Here is a 21,723-nt window from a genome sequence, read left to right as displayed (position 1 = left end):
TGTGCTGGAATCAGCTTCTATTAGCTCATAGGAGTCGATTATTCACAGCTCTTACCAGCCTAGTATTCAGTGATGTCATGTTGGAAGCTTGAAATTGTCAATGGTGGGAATACTTACACCATGGAAACTGGCAAAATATACACACCAGGCCCTTTTTATGGGGGGTGGGGAGTGGGGGGAGGGGAGAGAATGGTCAAGTTAAACATTTACTAGCATACCACTGATGCAGTACAAGATAAGAATTGTTATTCCTGGAGCTCCCTTCATGGCTCAGAGGAAAGGAATCTGACTAGCATCCATGAGGATATAGGTTCGATTCTGGCCTTGCTCAGTGGGTTAAGGATCTGGTGTTGCTGAGAGCTGTGGTGTAGGTTGCAGAAGCGGCTCGGATCCCGCGTTGCTGTGGCTCTGGTGTAGGCCGGTGGCTCTAGCTCCGATTAGACCCCTAGCCTGGGAACCTCCATATGCTGTGGGAGCGGTCCTAGAAAAGGCAAAAAAAAAAAAAAGCTAAAAAAGAGTAATTACATGAGAGATTTAAAATTAAAATCTATTTCTATTTGACTTCATTATAATGGGAATATTAGGTTTAGTTTAACATATATTTATTGAGTAACACCGTGTGCCAGGCATATCTGTCATTATGACACATTCTCAATCCACAAAAGAAATGAAAGTTCAGTCTTTGGGAAACCAAGAACATAGCATCTTGGGAATTTGACTGAATTTCTTCTAGCTGTTTTCATATCTTTGAGATTTTAATAATGTTCTAAAGATTTTTCCCTTTTAAATTTATAATATGAAGATTAAAAATCTAATCTAAATGCCTCAGTTTAAGAGGTACGTAGGCAAAACCACTTTGGAAATACACAGAGCTTAATACAAATGGATGAACTGTTAATAAGAAAATCAATAGTGGAATTCCCATTGTGACTCAGGGGTAACTAACCCAACTAGTATCCATGAGGACACAGGTTCAGTCCTGGCCTTGCTCAGTGGGTTAAGGATCTGGCATTGCCATGAGCTCTGGTGAGGGTTGAATACTCAGCTCAGATCTGGCCTTGCTGTGGCTGTGGTACAGGCAGGGAGCTGCAGTTTCTATTCAACCCCTAGCCTGGGAACTTCTGTATGTCGTGGGTGTGGCCCTAAAAAAAGACAACAACAAAAAAATTGGTAGTGAATATAACAGTCATTTTTCAAATGGCTGAAGCAATAGATTCCTTAGAGTGACGGTGAGGTGGACTCCAACACACCCTTCTTCAATTGAGTCAAGGCCACTTTTTCTTGTAGTGTTTCCATTTTAGTGGAACGACTTTTTCGGGCTCTTATTTTGACAATAATGTTTTAATGTGTGATCAGATTTTTTTCTGGAGAAATGAGCAGTACTACCCTCTTCCAACAGTTAACCCCATTGTCTTTTCAGAGCCAGAACTGGAGTTGTTCTGATGAAAGTGTTTCAAAATTCAGGCAGCCACAGCTTCTGGTAGTACATGCATCTTTTCACTTACATTCAGGGAAAGTTGTTGAGTCCAGGGTCTTCGTCTTTTTGGATGTTTAGTGGATTGCTGATTTCATATTTTGAAACTTCTCTTCTGTTCCTTGCTTTCCTTCTCTCACGTCTTTGTCTATAAACTGCCTCCTATCTGTCCCAGTAACTCCACTTCATTTTTCATTCCAGCCATCCTTGCTGGTTCTTCTTTACCATTCTCTCTGGCAGAATAATACTTTATCATCGCCGTCTTATGGTCTCCAGTGCCACAAACATCCCTGGCTTTCAAGAGTAAGGATATTCCTATGGAAGGAGAGAAAATAAAAGAAGATTTGCTATTACCAGGATGAAAGGTATAATTACAGCAATAGGAACAGTATAATGCTGACAAAATTACCCATCTGAGCACCTGACTGGTTCTTAGAAAAACCAGTCTGTGAGTATACCAACATTCCCACACATGTGTGCACCCAGCATACAACTATATACCTTTTTCCTAACTGATCAAGGGAAATGCAACAGCATTCATCCAAGGGCTTGTTCTTTCTGGGTAAAATTTTACAAGACTATCAAAGCAGGTTTTATATGAGAGACAAGGAAGGTTCTAGATGAGAGATAAAGACAAAAAAAAATTCACTTGCTCCAAGAATTTGCTGACTGATTTCATTTTGTTGAATTCCACCCATTAACACATGTATTTAGATCCTAACATTGACTGACAGACATTTGGAAAGCAAAAATAAAAGTTGACCTGCAGACAGTTCAAATTTGCCATATGCTTGCTGTCACTGTTAACAGTCTGTAGACCATCCTAATTTATGCTTCAGTGGACTAACCTGATGTATTTTAAAGAATGTGAATACCTGTTTATTTTTCAAATAAGGCATTTTGTTTTTCCTTATTACTCATAAGTATGACAGCAATGATAAATGATTAAGGGCAAATCGAAGAGAGTTGGAAAAGGAAAGAATGAGCTTTCCCTCCTAGGACCTGTCACAAATGTTTTCCACTTAAATGATTACCTCAATGAGGAAATTCTCAAAAACTATTCATCAGGTACAGTTTCAGAAATAAAAGTTATTTCCTTCAACAGAGCCTAACAGAATTTTTAAAGGACCACATCGTGCTTAGAAATTACTGCAGCTTAAATGGTGTGTGTGTGGTGTATACAAATGACTAAACATAAATTTTTAACCTGTCTAATTTTTGCCTTTTTAAAAAATAATTTTGTTACTTTCTTGTGTTTTTAAGCAATCAGACATCCTGTTAACTAGGTGTCTTTTCCTTTTCGTTCATGAAACTATATTTCTTAGGCATTATTGTAGATGGAATATTAATTGTCTAATAGTAATTGTACTATTAGTTATCTTAAAGTTTGACACTTCAGTAGAAACCTACTCATTCTTTTCTCTTCGTGCATTTAAGGATGGGTTTTCATCTTTTCTAGTTTTAATCAGGTAGCCCAGATGGTCATGATTATGGTAAAAATGACATTAAAGCCTGAGTAAATAAAATAACTGGGATTTACTAATTAATTTTTGAATATTATAGATTCTGAGCAAGGGCTATATTGTGTTATATAGTCTTTGTCTTTTGCTTTTAATGTAGTGGTTGGCCTTTGGTAATGCTCAATAAATGAATTTTAATTAGCTACTACTAGTTATTCGCAAGTTTTCATATGTATGCTCCTTTTATTTTTTTAATTTTTATTATTTTTTAATGATATTCATTTTTTCAGTTATAGTTGTTACAGCGTTCTGTCAGTTTTCTACTGAACAGCAAAATGACCTAGTCACACATACATATATACATTTTTTCTCACATTATTCTCCATCATGCTCCATCGTAAGTGACTAGATATAGTTCCCAGTGCTATACAGCAGGATCTCATTGCTGCTTTTAAAGGTGTCATTTTTATGTCAAAATATCCTAAACAATTAGTCCAATCATCTAAAAGATGCATAACCATTCATTACTTTAACATATACACACTACTGTGTATAAAATACAAGACCTAATGCATAACACAGGGAACTACACTCAAAATTTTGTAATAACCTATCGAGGAAACAAATACATATGTGTGTGTGTGTGTGTGTGTGTGTGTGTGTGTATGTGTGTATCTGAACCCCTGTGCTGTACACCTGAAACTAACACACCATTGTAAATCAACTACAATTTAAAAAATAAATATGTAAAAATAAAATGAAATATTTTGTTGCTTGCGTTTTAGCAAACTTTGCTTTTCAAATATCTCTTCTGATGGCATTTAAGATCTGAATCATGAAAATAATAAATAACTTGCAGTGAGTCAGAGAAATCACATACAAAAATAGAATAAAAACAGTTTAATGGCAGGCTGGTGCTTGTTGTCACAGTGATGGACAGAGCCCTTGGGAATATTAGAAAGCCCACCAACACTGCACCCAACAACATCTACCTAGTTTTTCACCGCAACCTCCCTGTCCTTTAAATGCTCACAAAGAGGAGAGCAGGAATGATGTGCCGCTTCATCTGAAGCACCAACAAGACTCCCGGTTCATCAGCAGGAGCGAAGCCCTGGGCAGCTGGCACCCTTCCACAGGGAGCTACAAACACCACTTTGCCACATTGCAAGTTTCCTCAGGCAGCAGATGTCTTGGAGCTGCCGGCGCAGGTCTCCAACTCCACCAGGCCACCTGGACAACATATTTAATGTACCGGCAATGCTTTCATCGCCACTTGGGAAAGATTTTTTTCAATTTTATTTCATTTTTCTCTCAACACCTTCATGATCAGTGAAAGACGGCCTCAGATTGCAAAACTTTGTGTTCAGAAATGTTAAGGGGAAAATCGAAACTCTCTCACTCCTCCCCACCCCCCTCCCCCCAAATGATGTCGGCAGAATGCATCCATCTTCTCTAGCATTACGTTTTAATCCTTAATAATCTAATGCTCCCAAGAGCAGCTTTGCTGAACTACGACACTGAAAAGTGAAACAACGAACTGTTAAATGGCTCACCCTCCCGCTTTATTCTGACAGCACCCAACTTGAACGTGCCTCCACCACAACTTTAAACCCTGGGTGCAATCCTCTTAGAACATTATCTGGAAAACATTCTGACTTTTTCGGCTGCTAAAGTGATACTTACCGTACCATTGTGTCTGTTTAGTTTAAAAATGAGGTTGATAACGATAATGCTTTTCCTAAGATGATCTTCTACTTTTTAATGATACCCATAGTTTCCCCTACATAAATGACTAAATCCTTACAGAATCTCGGTCTTGATTAGCACTCCTGCTAGTAAAATTTCACATACTAAATCAGCACCAGCTGTAGCAAGAAAGAAAGAAAAAGGCAAGTGTAAATGTTCCATATGCCCCACCAAATTGGCATCTGTGTCAGTAACCCTTTTTTTTTCAACTATTGTATACATACATTCTCTTAAGTGTTTTGTTCACAGAACACTGCTAACAAAATTCCTCTGCTGGCATCTCAAGGAAAGAGCCTGTCCTTGGTATCATTCAACTGCACAAAATACAATTTCTCCTCCTCTTCTGGTGATCACAGACACACCTGATTGTTTTATTTATCTAAGTTGGTGCAAGTTACTGAATCTTTATTTTGACATCTGTTCTCTGTAATGTGATACTGCAGTGCTCTTCTAAAGCTGACTTATAGTTGGCGTTTAATGGGTAGCAACACCAAACAATGTCAGAGACAATAGAATTATTTTGGTCACCTTGAGGATGTCTCAAAGACCAGGCTCAATACAAATAACCTGAAACATGGTGGTCACAGAAAGCATTAGTGATTACTCTCATCACTTCACTCGCATTTTCTGCACATTATGAAGTGTCCCTCCACAGGTAGATATAAACAGAGATATAAATACACCAAAAGTTACCCCAAAGCTAAACTTAAGATGTTTCACTGTGCTACTTCAAGTGTTTTTCAATAGCTTACCCATTGGGACCTTATTCATTGTCTGAAATCCAGAAGGGAAGTTCTTCAGGAACATATTTAAACCATCAATATGAATCCCGCAATAGCCATCAGAAAGCTACAGAGAAGAGTATACTAATTAAATGGTCTACATACAAGGATGTGTCTCAGAGATTGCTGTCTAACAGAAGAAACAATATGTTTAAGTATTTTCTCCTCTCTTTGGGACCAGGTTATCTTGGTAGGCGTAGGAAAGAGAGACCATCCCTTTCTTTATGACACTCTTTGATTCCTGTTCATGCTTTCTCACAAGTGTTCGTACTTTGTGTTGCTCTTATTTCCATGTCTGCCTCTCTAGATTTGACTATAAGCTCCCAGATCATTTTGGGCACTAGATATTTTCTCTGTCTTCCTCTGTCTGTCCTGCTGGAGTTCAGCATTTAGTAGCTATCCAAAGAATGCCCACATCAAGATGGCTAAGGAACAATAAAAGTTTTTAAAATGTAAATGAACTGGTTGATTAACAGTCTACCATTTGGGATCCAATGACTCAACTACATACGGACAAGGGGAAACGGATAAAAATTTCCTATTTCCTTGACATTTTCCCACTTTATAAACTCCCTTTCATCAAGTGCTATTATTTGGCTCTTGAGATTTAGTGAAAGTGCTGCTCGATAACTCTTATATCTAAGGGTAAAATCAGAAGACATGCTGGTTACAAGTTAATTCTCTTGGATCTCAAGATCCAGTTTACCTAAATTCTTGGTGAAAAATTTAAGAGAAGGGCATGTGGAAAATCCCCAAAGGCAGTATATCTTTGCAAAGTACTTTTTTAAAATATGAAAAATTCATTCTCTTAGAAACATGTAGCTTCCCTTACAAGACAATGGCTTCTCTCCCTGGTACTGTTAGTAGTTCAACAAAGCTGCTAGCCTCCTCTCAGGGAAGCTGTGAAAGAAATCCCGATAGTAGGAAATTTGGAAGATCCAATGTTTATATACATGAAATTCAACTACACTAACCAACCACATAGTGATCCTGTTATAATGATTGCACTGAACTGATTTTTATAACATTTGGCCATAGTCTAGTTGACAGTAGCAGTGATAAGATCTGTTTTTCTGCTGACCTATATGCTCCCAGAAATTAAGCATAGTTATTTGTTTCTCTATATCCCCAAATATCAGTACAGTACTACAGAGTCTATATTTTTTTAATGACTGTTGAGTACATGAATTTTTTTTAACAATTGATGTCTTCCATGGCTGCCTGATTATTTTTTAGTCCTAGGTCTGTAATTGGCATGCTTATTTTAATACAATCATATGGATGATAAATTACACACTGATATGGGATTTCTCCAAATGACAGACAAGTACAAAAATGAACTTGGGGAGTCAATAAATTAAGAAGTTTCTCTGAGAACACAGTGTGTATGCGGTCCTACTATACTTCCTGATACAGAGTCATCAGCCTGAAGACTATAAGGACAATAACTGGTACAGGCCAGCATGGCATCAAGGTGGAATTCTGATTGCTTTATGCATGTGTCTCCTTGTTAAATAATTTGAATATCAACTTTGGTCTCTGATCCAAGGAAATTTCTGATGATGTTGAGAAGACATCCTGTGATTACCATCTTAAAATAATTCAGCAATAGAGGAATATACAAAACAGGGTAGTTTATGCAATTGCCTACAAGGAGTTCATAGAAAATGGTTGAAGTTAGCAGGCAAAGTCAAGTGGTGATGACATGTTAAATTTTCACTTGGGGCACTGACCTTCAGATTCCAAGGTGATTTTTAAACTATTACTGCCCATGTTCACTGGGGATTGATAGCTACCAATTGTCATTGCCTTTTATAATTCCATAGGCTTTGCTCACCAAAAGCAGCCTCCTCTTCTAGTGATACATGCCAGGGTGCTTTGTGTGTGTGGTGGTTGCTTCTTAAAGGCCACGGCCAGGTCACACACTATTTAAAGCGCTACTTTAAGACAACTTTCAAGTGTTTCTTCTCCCTTTGCTATCTATGATTGCCCCATTTCAGTTTGCCATAGAACAGCTGTTTCGATATCCAGCATTTATCCGCTCTCCACATGCATCCAGCCCAGAGGGATTGTTAAGCAGATCATTGTTTTAATTCTGGCTAGGTTCCAGGTCCCCATTATTAGTGATCCTGTCTTAACATTTACTGTTCAGTTTGGCTCACAGGTGATGTTGATTAAATTGGATCTGCCATCTGGGGTAGCTTTTCATCCGGTAGGCACATTCAAGGCTGAGCACACCTACAGCTTCATTTGGGCCTGAAACATTATGCCTCATGTGATGGCATTCTGGACATGGCTGTGTGCAACCTGGGCCTGACTCCTGGCTTCTCTAGCTAGCAGGTTTTTGAAACTGAGTGATCTGCTTCTCTACTCTAGGCTTCGATTTTCTAATGACTAAAACAGGCAGAATCATCATTAATTCATTCCTCCACTTAGTTCCTTGTTTATTTTGTAACCAATTGTTAGGCAGCCACCTTTTGCCTGAGATTATGCTGGGTTTGGAGAAATCAGAGATAAATGAAGAATATACTAATACTACAGGTATTGTTTATAAAACATCTCTATAGCGATATGAACAAAGAGCTATGGAGCCTAGAGGACAGAGCGGTATCACCTGTCCCAGGAATCACAGGATTTCTCAAGAAGGGCATGACCATTGAGGCACATTCTAAAACTCAAGGGCTCCCAATTTTGCTTTTGTGTGTCTCATCAATTAAAATATCCATGTGAGGGTAACACAATTTTATCTCTATGTATTGGGGGAAAACATCAAACATGTACAAATTACTTTTTATTTCATTAGTTAATTTAAATATGCAAACAGACTTAACTACATGTGCTACACACCACCTGGGATTGTTTTGGGAAGCAAATGGTGTGATGTGTGAACAGAGCAAAGCACTGGAGAAAACTCCTTCCAACCTGTGGGTGATGTTCCTTGTCCTTCTTAGCCCAATAGGGTTTCCAGAGCCAGATTAGAAAATGAATGTGAAAGAATGTTGGAAATGTAAAGCATTGGTAATAAGAGCAATAAGAGCTAACATTTATTTCACTCTTACAGTGGAAGAGGCACCTTTCTAAGTGTTTTTCATGTATTAGCTCATTTAATTCTCTCCAAAATCGATGTGGTAGATTCTGGAGGTGATCCATTTAAAGCATTAATGTTGCACCATTTTCAACTTACAAAAAACAATTTCATAGGGTTTAACCTTTTATTATATCACTATTTTATAGAAAAAGACATGAGGTACAGATAAAACTACTTCTTAATTTAAAAAAGTGAAAAAATGCATAGTATATAATGTAGCACTGTCTCCATCTTACCTTTCCCTGTGCTTCCAGCCCATCCCACAGATGTAACTTCTCTTAACATGTTTTATACTTCTAGCATAATCTTATATCATAGAAGACTTTGTAAAAACACTGCTAAAATATTAAATGTTACTGCTCTATGTACTACACGTTAGATAAATTAAAATTATGCATATTGTTCTACGTCCTGCATTGTTGACTTTACATTCTATCATGGACAGCTTTTCCTATTGTGAGTCTACCTTATATTATTCAAAGTCTGTATAGTGTTCCATTATATGAATATATCATGACTTATTTAACTCTTCCTTTAAAGATGAGTATCGCTATTAAAAATAAGGCTAAAGTTGATGTCATTATATGTAAATGACCATTTGTGTTTTTAGGATAAAGTCCCCAAAGTACAATCATTGTGCCAAAGTGTAGTTATATTTCACATTTTGATACATATTACTGGATTGGGCTATAGAACATTTAAAGCAACATATACGCCCAGCAACAATATATGCTAATGCTCACTTCCTAATACTTACCATCATCTTTGGGATTCCAATAAAAAGCACAGAATCTGGTAATACGTCTGTGAACTCTAGACTTTGCATACCAGATCATATACAGTGCCATCTTCACTGGGAATTGGAGACAAGTCAGACAAAGTAAGTCTGGCAAGTCTGACCTAAATGAATGCAGCTCCAAAATTACAGTCTACACTGTTGATGATCTAACAGGAGTTACTATGACAGAAGTGTGGCCTCAGATGGCAGTTTTCTTATTTTTAACAAAAACAGGACCCTATGTGAGGTCGACAGATAAATGCAGAAATGTAATCCTCAGAAACATAGTAGAAGCCAGCGATGGGCTACAGGACAAGCATGTCTTCATTCCCCACTCTCTGGCCCTTGGTAGACAAGGATCATTCCAATAAGGACTCCATCTGTGAATCCTTCACAACCGTGTCTCCTCCAACAGCCTCTACAAACTCATGAGTGTAGAAACATTAAAAATAAGCTAGTTGCTATCACTGAGCTACACAGTGGTTTTGCCAGACAAATGGAATCCAGACGATACAGGGTGTCCACCAAGATGTCTTTTAGAGGGGAGGGGAAAGTGCAGGTGGCGTCTGATCACAATATTTAAATCATTTTTAAAAACCTCCTCTCAGAGTTCCCGTAGCGGCTCAGTGGTTAACAAACCTGACTAGTATCCATGAGGACATGGGTTCAATCACTGCTGTCACTCAGTGAGTCAAGGATCCAGCATTGCTGTGAGCGGTGGTGTAGGTAGCAGATACAGCTCAGATCCCGCGTTGCTGTGGCTGTGGCATAGGCCAGTGGCTATAGCTCCCATTGGACCCCTAGCCTGGGAACTCCCATATGCCTTGGATGTGGCCCTAGACAAAAGACAAAAAAAAAAAAAAAAACACCTCTCAGTGTTTAGCAATATCAAAGATGGAAACAGGTTGAAGCCTAAAGTTCTTGTGTTATTTGTGTGATGATAATATTTGATTCAGGAAGATTCCAGTCAGAATCTTGATCCTGATGGGGAAAAAAGTAATGTCAAGATAGAAACTACATTCATCTTAAACTGACCAGGCAAATGGCAATTCTTCATAAGAACTGGAAGAGAAAAAGGAGATTCTCTGTTCACATGCAGAAGAGAGTTCTTGTTAGGACAGAGCAAGACACCACCACCCATAAAACGGGAAGAAAGGTCTCACCAGAAACTAACCCTACATGGACCTAGATCTTGGCCTTCCAGCCTCCAGAACAAACTCTGAGTAAATAAATTTCTGCTGTTTAAATCACTCTGTACGTGGTATTTTGTTACGGCAGCCCTAGCAAACTAATATACTCAGTTAAAGGTAAACTTTTCATTTTGCCTCTTTAAAATGTGAAAATAAACCTCAAATGGTCACTCTGTCCTAGTGGACTATGATTAGTAACAAATGTATTATCTTCCTTTTGTAAAGAAATTTATTTATGAGGAAAATATCTCAAATTTCATTTCTTCCAGTTGTGACTGTATCAAAGAGCCCTAGCTGGAAGAGTTAGTTCCTTAAACACGCACTTCTGTAAGATTTGATATTTGTTTGTTTGCTTGCTCTTTACTATATTGTCCCACCTAAGGGAGGTTCAAGTTATAGCTTTAATATTCTCTTAAACAATCTTTCTATACAATTATATATGTACATTAAATGATGTTGAAACTATCAACTCAAGTTCTTATTTTTGGATTAGTGTAGAGGGTGGAATAAAGAAATCATGATAGTTAAATATAACATTTAGATCTGCCACCAGCAAATCATTTCCTCCTTCCTTTCCCAGTACATATAGGTTCAGAAAAAGTTATCGAGGTTCAAAAGGCTAGGGTCATTTTTTTGAAGGCTCAAAACCCTGTTTTGCAAAAAGGCGCTGGGCATCGGTATTTGCCACACACCCCTCCCCTACCCACTCCAGGTATGACTTTCATATTTGCTCTTCATGAATCTGCTTCCCTGTGACCATCACAGACTTAAAGATTGTGAAGACTTAGAAAGCAGGATTTAGCATCTCTATTTTAATAATAAATACAAACACACATTACCCAGTACGTTTTACGCCTGCCTGCAACAAAAACAGCTGAACAGATTGTGATGAAATTCAGAGACTGACAGTCTGACAAAAAAATCCCTTTTTGTCTAAAATCTGGCTTCCATAGGTTTTTGCAAATCTAAATATTTGATTTTGCACTGGAAAAGGAGCCAGTCTTATGTACAATTTATAAAATAAATGTGTAGATACATGTTTTAAAATCTCCAAATTTTGTCAACACATACTGTCCAACTTTAAAGATTTTTCTCCCCCATTTTTTTTTTTCCTCTATGACTTGGGTGTATTTTGCTCCTGCCTTTTAAGGCTTTAACTATATTTATCTAATAAGAACTCTTTTGCAAACCAGTGTTTCAATAGTGATTTAACAGTAGTTTCAGTGTCAAATTGCCCTTTCCACAGCAGGGAGTTTTAAGCCTTGCTGTATTATACTTCCAAGACTCTCAGGGGCTGGAGTTGGGAGATATAATATTTTCTTTGAAGTTTGCCTTTCACTACTCACTGGGAGGCAAACAAGCTTCAGTTACTCAGCAGTCAAACAATTCCATCACACAGCGACCAGGGCTAAATATTGTACCAAATTTTCTAATTATATCTTTATGATATTGGCTCTATTAGGTTAGGTGAAGACAGACTAAAATCAACGTAAAACTCCTTGCCTAAACAGGACATCTGGACTTTGAAATATTTTGTTTATTGTCTCAAAATTCCCCCTTGGCAAGCCATAATTACAATAAAAAATAAAAAAAAACTTAAAGAGGCATTTCCGATAAACTCATACTTACAAGTAGTTATTGTATCAGAGATCTATATGACCAGACTATATACAAATGTGAAGTTCCAAGTTAAAACAGATATATTTTATTCCCTTGCACATTATTATATTTCATTTATGGTTTATGTATCATAACAATTTATCTGCCTTAATGCTGTTTCTTTAAGGGATTTCTCAATCATCTCAGATCCTGAAAGTTGAAACTTTTCCTTTTATGAAATTTTTAAAGTTTTTGCCAGATTCTTTTCCTTCTTATGAGTAGTTTATGGAGAGAGGAAAAAAAAAGTGATAAAGTGCCAAGAAGGCATCTCACCCATGAGAGGGAATTAAAGTGTTGAAGAATATTCCACGACCCAATAAAAAGAATCACGAACTATTCCCCACAGAAGTTGCAGGCAAATCTGAAGGGCATGTAGTTAAGGCATGTCCTTGGAGGCATCATGTGGTTCTGAAGGGCTGAGGAACTGAGGAAAGTACTTTCTGGTTCTTTACACAGATATAAATATTTCAATATCACCCTAAAAGTTAAATAAGGATTCTGATGTACTTTAACAGTCATTAATTTATAGCAACGTCTAGAAACAGTCTCTGAAGAGATCCATATTTTAGAAAAAGGAAGACCTTGGGGTTTTGAGAAGTTATTGGGGGTCTTCTGGATCATTAATGATACTGTGGAGAAAAGAGAGAGATTCTGACACAGAAAAAAGGTGCCACCAGCAGTATTTTCCTTAAGCTAATTAAAGGTTTTACTATAGGCAGCGGAAAGCATCTCTGCTTCCATGGGCCAAAGCATCTCTAGCTTCCAGTTTAAATGTATTAGAATATGGGTGAAAAGAAGGGGGTGAGGAAGAATATAAACTAAAATATCAACTAGCAGTGATCTCTGGAAACTGAAACTTTGAATAATTTTATTTTCTTCTTCCTGCATACTTACCTATTTCTAACACTATAAAAATAAGCAGATATCATTAATGTATTCTGTACTGGTTGCCATCCCTTCCTTGTCTCAGTTTACCCATCTCATGCCAGTGTTTCTTAGAATCACCTACTAAATAAACAAACAACTTGCCTTCAAAAAAGAGCAGATATGAATTATGTCATCAAAAAAAGCATATAATGGAAGCAACCAAGATGTCCTTCAGTGTATAAATAAATCAGCTGTGATACACCCAGACAACTAACAAAAAACAAACAGGCTATCAAGCCATGAAAAGATATGAAGACAACTTCAGTGCATATTACCAAGTGAAAAAAGCCAATCTGATAGGCTATATATTATATGATTCCAATGCTAAGGTGTCTGGAAAAGGCAAAATTCCATAGCAGACAGTAAAAACCAGAGCTTGCCAGAAATTAAGGGGGAGAGAGGGATGAATGAGCAGAGGACAGAGGATTTTGAGGGCAATGGAACTATATGATACTCTATATGTATGATACTATAATGATAAATGTTGTTATACATTTGTCCAAACTCACAGAATATACAACACCAAGAGTGAGCTCTGAAAGAAACTATGGACTTTGGGTGATTATGATGTGTCGGTGTAGGTTCATCAGTTGTAACAAATTGGACCACTCTGATGGGGGAGGCTGATAATGAGGGAAACTGCATGGATGGCAGCAGGAACTCTGCCTGTCCTTTCAATTTTGCTGAGAACTCGAAGCTACTCAAAAAAAAATAGTGTTTAAATGTGAAAAAAAAAATAACTGAAAACCAGAATAAAAGTGAAGACATATCATGTGCTCTGGAGAAATTAGTGAGTATTGCCATGTTCTGTTGAATCCAATGACTTAACATAAACTCAATTGTCACCCTGTACAACATTATAAAAAAGAAAGGTCAGCTGAGTGTGGTTAAACAGTTCATGAGGGTGAAAAGATAAATGATCAAAGTCGTCAACCCACAGGCCACTCAGTGTTTATACAGAAAAGTTTAGGATTATAAAAATAAATATCATTCAAGCAAGAATTACAAAGATGCACAGAAAACTCACCCTCCAGATGAAGTTTCACAAATTAAGTCATTGACCTGCATTGAGTTGAACACCAAACAAGGTGCCCCTTCTTCTCAAGTAATGAATATTCTTCAAACGGCAAGGGAGCAAGGCTGCTGTTTGATGCTGATGACATTGAAAATTTAGGAGAACGGAAATCCCATCATTTTTCATTTGTATGCAAATTTGTCTGTTCCAGAAATTAACCCCTGGACCCCACGTCAGTTTTCATCTCCAGGAATTTTCTTTGCCAGCACCACACGGTGTAGGCTTGTCACTATCCTGAGGTCACTAGGCTTTCCCAGTTTAAAAACAACCACCACCCCCAGAGTCATAATGGAGCTTTGTTTACCCTCATTATTGTAGGATAAAGAGCAGTAGCAGGAGAGTTCTGATGTAAAATGCACATCTGCAATGGCCAACCCCGTTGCCAGCAGCATTGAAATGCAAACTGCAGACAACTTTGGCCAAACAGCTCTCATTGACCACTGCTCCCAGTTTTAGGTGAACCCAGAACAATAGACCAATCCTATTACTCTCCTTTTGAGCCAGATCTTCAACTGTTAAAAAAGTTCCTTTGTTAATTCCCACCTTAGACAAATGTCACCATCTACATGTGAAGGGGAGAGAGGTGATTGAGGTTTTTAATTGATGTGGATTTAATTATGCTAATTTAGACAGCTGTAAAGCATTTCAGTATAGCTGCATAATAGGGCGAGCAAATACAGGTGCCCTTCCCTGTAGGGGCTTAATTTTTAACCTAGGTAGCTTTCAAAAAGAAAGGGAGTTCAAAAGCCTGGGCAATTTAAGATTTGTAGAGGGAGGTCCACCCACACTCGGAAATGTTTAGCAGGCTCTACAGGAACCTAAGAGGAGCCCAAAGCAAGCCTCATTTTTGATTGAAAACTCCAAACTTGTCTCACTCTAGAACAGACAATTTTAAATGATGTGTATATCATTTAAAGAGTTGGTTGGAAATAACACTAAACTAGTAGTTAGGGATGAAAAATGACCTTTATTTTCATCTCTGAAAAAAAAAATCACTGGATGTAAATGGTGATAAAAAAAATTAGCAAGGATTTTTTAAAAGTTTTTTAAAGGAAGAGATTTGTATTTTTTGAACTTGAATGACAAGGTGAGTTTACCTCATCATATGTCTTATGTGACTTGCATTTCATTACCAGCGACGTGAAACTCAATGTCATCAGTGGGAAAATGGTATTTATTAAATTGTATTTGTTATAGAATTTGTATATTGTATTTGTAATAGTATTCTTTAAGTTTCTGTATAATTCTGTTTTGGATTTTGCAGGTTTTTATTTTGGGTGAAAGATGCAGCAAACCCTATTTAAGTGATATTGAGTATTAAACGAGTATGACATGGGATCCTATTCCATGGATTAGATGCTCAAGAAACACTGTTGGTTAGTTCACTGCTCCAAATATGGCCTGGTTTTAAAGGACGATGTTAGACAGGCTGGTGTACAGTGGTACGAATGAATGAAAAGAGGAAGAATCGAAGACGTTTTATGGCTTTTTTTTTTTTTTTTTTTTTTTGGTTGCTTGCTCAGGTAGGTAGGTCTAAAAATACTCCAGCTCTTCTGTCCTCGTTCACCCCTGGGTGACACTTTCTTCAAGCCCAAGCTGCCCCCACAGACATGAGTCTCTCCTCCTAGGAGGCCTATTGCATTTCTAAAGGACAAAGAGCTTATCAATGAATCATCTTCCTTTCTCCTGGCCATTTTCTTCTTGTCAGGCTTCTCTTCTGTGCATTTTGCTTTGTCCTATGCTAATCAGACATGTAATTAGCTTGCAAAGAAAAGAAGAAAGAAGCTGGGGCATCTGTCCTCTCTTCCATATAGATCCTTCCAATCCCACCCCAGTTTTTGGTGAAAACACAGGTTTTGGCATGAATTTTGACTCAAGTTTTTACTAACTCTTCAGATCTTAAGTGAGCTACTTAATTTTTCTGACTCCATTGTTGTATCAAGTAAAATAATCATTTATGGTTCACATATTTGTCGACTCTACATATGTGCTGAATGGGAGGAAACATGCCTAGTGTTCTGTCCAGCACACAGTAGACACAAATGGGAATTGTTTTTTCCTTCTCGTCATCACCCACAATGCTGTGTGCTTTCTCTGTTATAGCACCAAACCCCTCACTCCTTTCCTCTTTCCTTTGGGCGTCTTTTTTTTGGTTTTGAAAAATATTTTTATTGAAATACCATTAATTTACAATGTTGTGTTAGTCTCAGGTGTCAAGTGATTCAGATATATATATGTGTGTATATGTATGTGTACATATATATGTGTGTGTATATACATATATATTCTTTTTTAACAGTCTCTTCCATTATATGTTATTAAAGATATTGAGTAGAGTTCCCTGTGCTATACATTATGACTTATAGCTCATAGCATTGTTTTTCTTTTTCTTTTTGGGGCTGCACCTATGGTGTATGGAAGTTCCCATACTAGGGGTTGAATCGGAACTGTAGATGTCAGCCTACACCACAGCCACAGTAACACCAATCCCAGCTGCTTCTGCTACCTACACTACAGCTCACTACACCACAGCTCATGGCAACACCAGATCCTTAACCCACTGAATGAGGCTAGTGATCAAACCTGCATCCTCATGGATACTAGTTGGGTTCTTAACCTGATAAACCAGTATGGGAACTCTGACTCATAGCTTTTTTTTTTTTTAACTCCTATTCATTGGGATACCATCATCTTACTTTCTTCACTCTTGAAAATTTACTCTCTTTTTTTCCCTTCCTTTCTTCCAATTTATTACTATGTTTTCTTTTTATTTCCCAAAGATTCTTTACCATCTTCCCCTTTTTGAGCTATAATGCGGGTAAAGAAGGGAGGAGGTTGTTAAAATTAAAATAGTGATCTCAAAGGAATGGAGAAAAAAATAATATCCAAGAAATCTGTAAAATTTTGATATTATTTTGCCTAAATTAATTTAAAACAGTGTCTGTCTGATGTCAATATGTACAATTTTTTTGTGTGTGTCTCTATGCTATAAGCATAATCTAAAACATGGAAACCAGTCATGTAAAAACAATATGAAAAAGTTGCAACCCAGAGTAGTTGAGGATTTTTGTTCTTACATGGCAGTGCCATGCACAAGAATAGTAATAATGGTAGTAGTCTTTTGATTAATAGTGTTTTAATCAAGTTAATAATAGTAATAATGAGATTCTTATTTCTCAAAACATGGAAAGCTAAGGTAACACAAGAAACTCTTTCTCTGCTAACTTGTAGAAATGCTAGCTGTACTATAACATATATATACATATATATTTTTATAACATAGTTGAGCTTGAAAGAAAGAGTAAAATTCTCTGTTTCAGAAATAAAGAAGAGCTTTGTGGTCAGAGTAGGAAGTACATGACTAACAGCATGGTAACTGTGGGAGATTCTGTTTTAGGTAAGTAACAAGGACATTTTTTTTCCTTGCTTGTTACAAAGAATGAAAACAACCTCAGCAAATATTAAACTCCCAAAGATGTACATTATGTAAGTGCAGAGTGTGTATTCATATTGTTTGAAAATCTCAAAGAAAGAATCTAATGTAGAAAAAAGGGAAATGAATCTGAGCAAAAGAAACCCCAAACCTTCATTTAGGGACACTGCCACTGCCTGGGGTGCCCAAGAATCCTACAACTGAAGAAAATTTCACAATACAGGAGTGAGAAGCCCCACAAGAAAACAATTTTCCATAAAAGAGATTCAGGAGACACAACATACAGAGAGATTAGTATTCTTAATACCCTAATCTAGTAATCTGAAGAACAATAAAAATATGGATGTTTAAAATAATGAAAGAGAAAAGAAGGGCTAACTATAAGAACAGAACATAATAAAAACAAAGGAAAGGCAAATTTGAAAAATAACCAAATTAAATTTGTAGAAATGAGAAATTCATTCATTAAAATGAAACTCCTCAATGGATGAGCTATTCAGTGGCTAAAGAACTCATGCCTGAATTAAGAAAATTATCTCCAATTAGTAGAAAGAAGACCAAATGCAATTTTTTTAATGCTAAAGGACATAAAGAATGAGTTTGCCAAACATATATCTAATAGGAGTTATAGAGGCATGAAATAAATGAAAATAAATCCATACCTGGACACATCATAGTGAAAATAAATAATAATAAAGTTAAAAACCCATGACTATTAAAGGCAACTTGAAAGAAAACTCAGAATATATAAAGAACAGCAATTAGACTAAAGCAGAGTTTTCATCAATAAAAAGAGTCATCAAGAAATTGAATAATATCATTAAAATGCTATAGGAAAAAACAACTGTCAACTTAGAATTTTATACCCACATCAATTATAATTAAAGTTTAAGAATGTGATGAAAAGATTCAGGATTTAAAAAAAGTAAAAATGGTGGCTCTGGTGTAGGCCGGCAGCTACAGCTCTGATTAGACCCCTAGCCTGGGAACCTCCATATGCCGTGGGTGTGGCCCTAAAAAGACAAAAAATAAAATTAATTAATTAATTAATTAATTATTAAATTAAAAAACAAAAACTGATAACGTTTACTATCCTCAGATTTCCTACTGAAAGAACCAACAAAGGGTGTACTAGCAGTAGGAAGAACATTGAATTAGAAGAAAGGAGAGGCACAAAAATGGTGAAACTGGTAAATATGAGTGTAACTCTGAGTAAATATTGAGATAAAGTATAATGACTTAGTTTAGGAGATAAAAAAGGGAAGTAAAATAGTATTTTAATGGTAGAAGAGTGTAATGTTTTGAAAATTAGATCTAGTCACTTGTGATGGAACATGATGGAGGATAATGTGAGAGAAAATTTATATATGTATGTATGACTGGGTCAGTTTGCTATAGAGCAGAAACTAACAGAACATTGTAAATCAAGTATAAACAGAAAAAATAAAAATCTTTAAAAAAATCTTGTGTGCACTAATGAAAAATAGAAATATAACCTATAACTCCTATTTAATAATAAAAAATGATAATGAAAAAGCAATTCATCTAAATAAGAACAGAAAAAAAAAACCAAAGTAAAACATGGTAAATAGAAATCATAAACACAATTTTAAATAAATCTCTCTTTCTTTATGTCTATATACACATTGTCTTGGTTCTGTTTCTACAGATAACACTGACTAATAGACCAGGGTTGTGTGTTCATAAAGATAGTGACCTCTGATAAGAAAAGACATTGCATTTGATATAATGAGAGATGATAAGAATTGAAACTAAACTAGTTGATCTGAGAAATGAGTGGCAAGACTAAGAATACCTTAAATAAATAAACATGAGATGGCTTTGAATTGGCACATGAAATATCAGTCAATCATAAGAAAAATTTCTTTATATCTAAAGCTAACATTTCCAGTGAAATAAAAACAAGTATAATGGCTTAGTATAATTTTAGCTAGAGAAAGGATTGGAAAACTAAGTTTTATTCAGCATCTACTAGATGTCAGGCAATTTATGTACATAAAATTATACTTAATTATCATTTAATTTTACAATATAATCCATCATATACAATTATCACAATATCCTGTCCAGTTAGACCCTGAGTTTTAAGGAAATCCAGTCACTTGTCAGTGGTTACTCAGAAAGCAACTGATTGTGGGGGCTGATTAAGTCCAAAATCTGCTGGGCAGGCAGTAGGCTAGAGACTGAGGAAAAGCTGACACTGCATTTGAGTTGTAAGACAGCCTGGAGGCCAAATTTCTTCTTAGGGGTACCTCAGTCTTTTAAGGTTTTCAGCTGATTAGATGACTACCCACATTATGGAGAGTAACCTCAAAGTCTACCAAGTTAACTATTCATCACATCTAAAAAATTTATTTTCTCAGGAACACCTGATCTGGTGTTTGACCAAATCTTGGTTCCTCAGCCTAGCCAAGTTGACAATTACCATTAACTATCACACCTGGCCATCATAATTCAATTTGATATCAGTCCTTTACCTTAAGGCTCCTGTCTCCTGCCAGGACCTGGGTCTGAGAAATAGCCTGGACACAGAGCTCCCTGCCTTGGGCAGAACCACATGCCAGCTACCTCTAAAGCAGTCTCAGAGGCTTGTGTATGTGAGGCAGCAGGGAAGCACAGAGCGAAGAGAGAGGTTCAGAGGCCAGGAGGCATCCACACAGGAAGAAGGCAGTGAGCTGAGACTACAGAGCAAAGTCAGCTGTGATTGTGTGGTTAGAAGACAAGCTAGGGAGAGACTGAATATGAGAAACAGCAGCGAAATATAATCAGGGACAGAAAAGGGCGTAAGGATGGCAACACTCAACAGTACAAACACTGGTTGTTCAGGAGACAAAAAGTTAACTGGGTTTCTAGAGGTACGCTTGGAATATTTCAATTCTTAATTCTTAAATGAATTTCCAAAACTCCAAGACTTATGACTGTAAGATTACCGTTCTTCCATGGTGTCATATGTTGTCTTTGTTTTGGAGGCTGTAATAAAGTACCATAGATGGGGTAACTTATATACAGCAGAAATTTATTTCTCACAGTTCCAGGGGCTGGATATCCAAGGTCAGTGTGCCATGGTGGGCAGGTTGTGGTGAAGTCGTGTTTCCTGGTTCATAGATAGCCATCTTCCAGCTGCAACCTCACATGTGGAAGGGGATAGGCAGCTCTCTTGGGATCTCTTTGATGTGGACACTAATTCCATTCATGAAGCCTCCTCTATTATGACCAAAGACCCCCCCTCTCTTTATACTATTAATAGGGCATTAGAATTTCAACAGATGCATGGTGGTGTGGTGGTGGTGGTGGTGGGAGGGACATAAGAAAAGCTTTCAGATGATAGCATGTGTCCTTATGTGGGGCCAATGAGTCAGATTTTCAGGCTATAGTGTTTGGCTTGTCCCCCTACTAACCTGGGGAAGTTTGTTTAAACCCCAGTTTTCATATCTATAAAATGAAAACAGTTATATCATCTACTTTGAGGTTTTAATGAGAATTAGATAAAAGAATCAATACAGCTAAAGCAGTTAACATTGTGCTTGGCCATTAGTAAGTGTTTAATAAATGTTAGCTGTTATCAATCCTATCCATTTCCTCCATCAGAACCATGCTGAAAAGTTAACCTCTGGCCTCTACAAATGCCTCTTGTTTTTGCATGTGTCTATGATAAGTTTTAAAGTTATGTCCATGTGAGTATATTTTCATTGTATTTCCTTTGCATTTGTCCTGTACCTTCTAGATCGCCCATTAAGAATGTGTAATGTCATCCAAACTCCCCAAAATGTCTCAAAATTCCTTGTGGCTTTCATTAAAGTTCACAAGCATTTATTGAGAATGTACTATGTTCAGGGTCTCTTACCAGGAGCCATTCACAACAGTGGACTAATGTGTTGATCATTAAGAAAATTTTTCATAAAGTTTTTGTACAGGATCTCAGTGCCAAAGTGAGAGTGTAAAAATGTGACTCTGGAGACTGTACAACTGGGGAGGGACACAGGCTACAAAGACAAGCTCAGACTCAGCAAATCATATTCGGTTTTCAATGTTTATGAAATGCCTGCTCTGTGCAAGCTGAGCCGTCCTTAGCTCCAAAGGTGTTGCAAGA

General features: G+C 37.0%; 1 protein-coding gene across 3 annotated transcripts in view; it reads right to left on the bottom strand.

The window, feature by feature from the left end:
* Window positions 1-21,723, bottom strand: part of GTDC1 (glycosyltransferase like domain containing 1) — a 476,816-nt gene that overhangs the window by 58,106 nt on the left and 396,987 nt on the right. For 2 of the 3 annotated variants that reach the window (XM_021074858.1, XM_021074853.1), the window contains one exon: window positions 1,443-1,789. Coding sequence is in view for 1 of the 3 variants with exons in the window: in XM_021074853.1 (XP_020930512.1) it covers window positions 1,772-1,789 (18 nt within the window). In the remaining 2 variants the exon portion in view is untranslated. Of the gene's footprint in view, window positions 1-1,442; window positions 1,790-21,723 lie in introns of those variants that run through there. The other variant, XR_002339027.1, reaches the window with a different exon arrangement.

Source organism: Sus scrofa, chromosome 15 (genome assembly GCF_000003025.6).
Source record: "Sus scrofa isolate TJ Tabasco breed Duroc chromosome 15, Sscrofa11.1, whole genome shotgun sequence".
NCBI classification, from domain to species: Eukaryota; Metazoa; Chordata; class Mammalia; order Artiodactyla; family Suidae; genus Sus; species Sus scrofa.
Note: the sequence above shows the minus strand (reverse complement) of the source record. Positions and strands in the feature narration are given on the sequence as shown.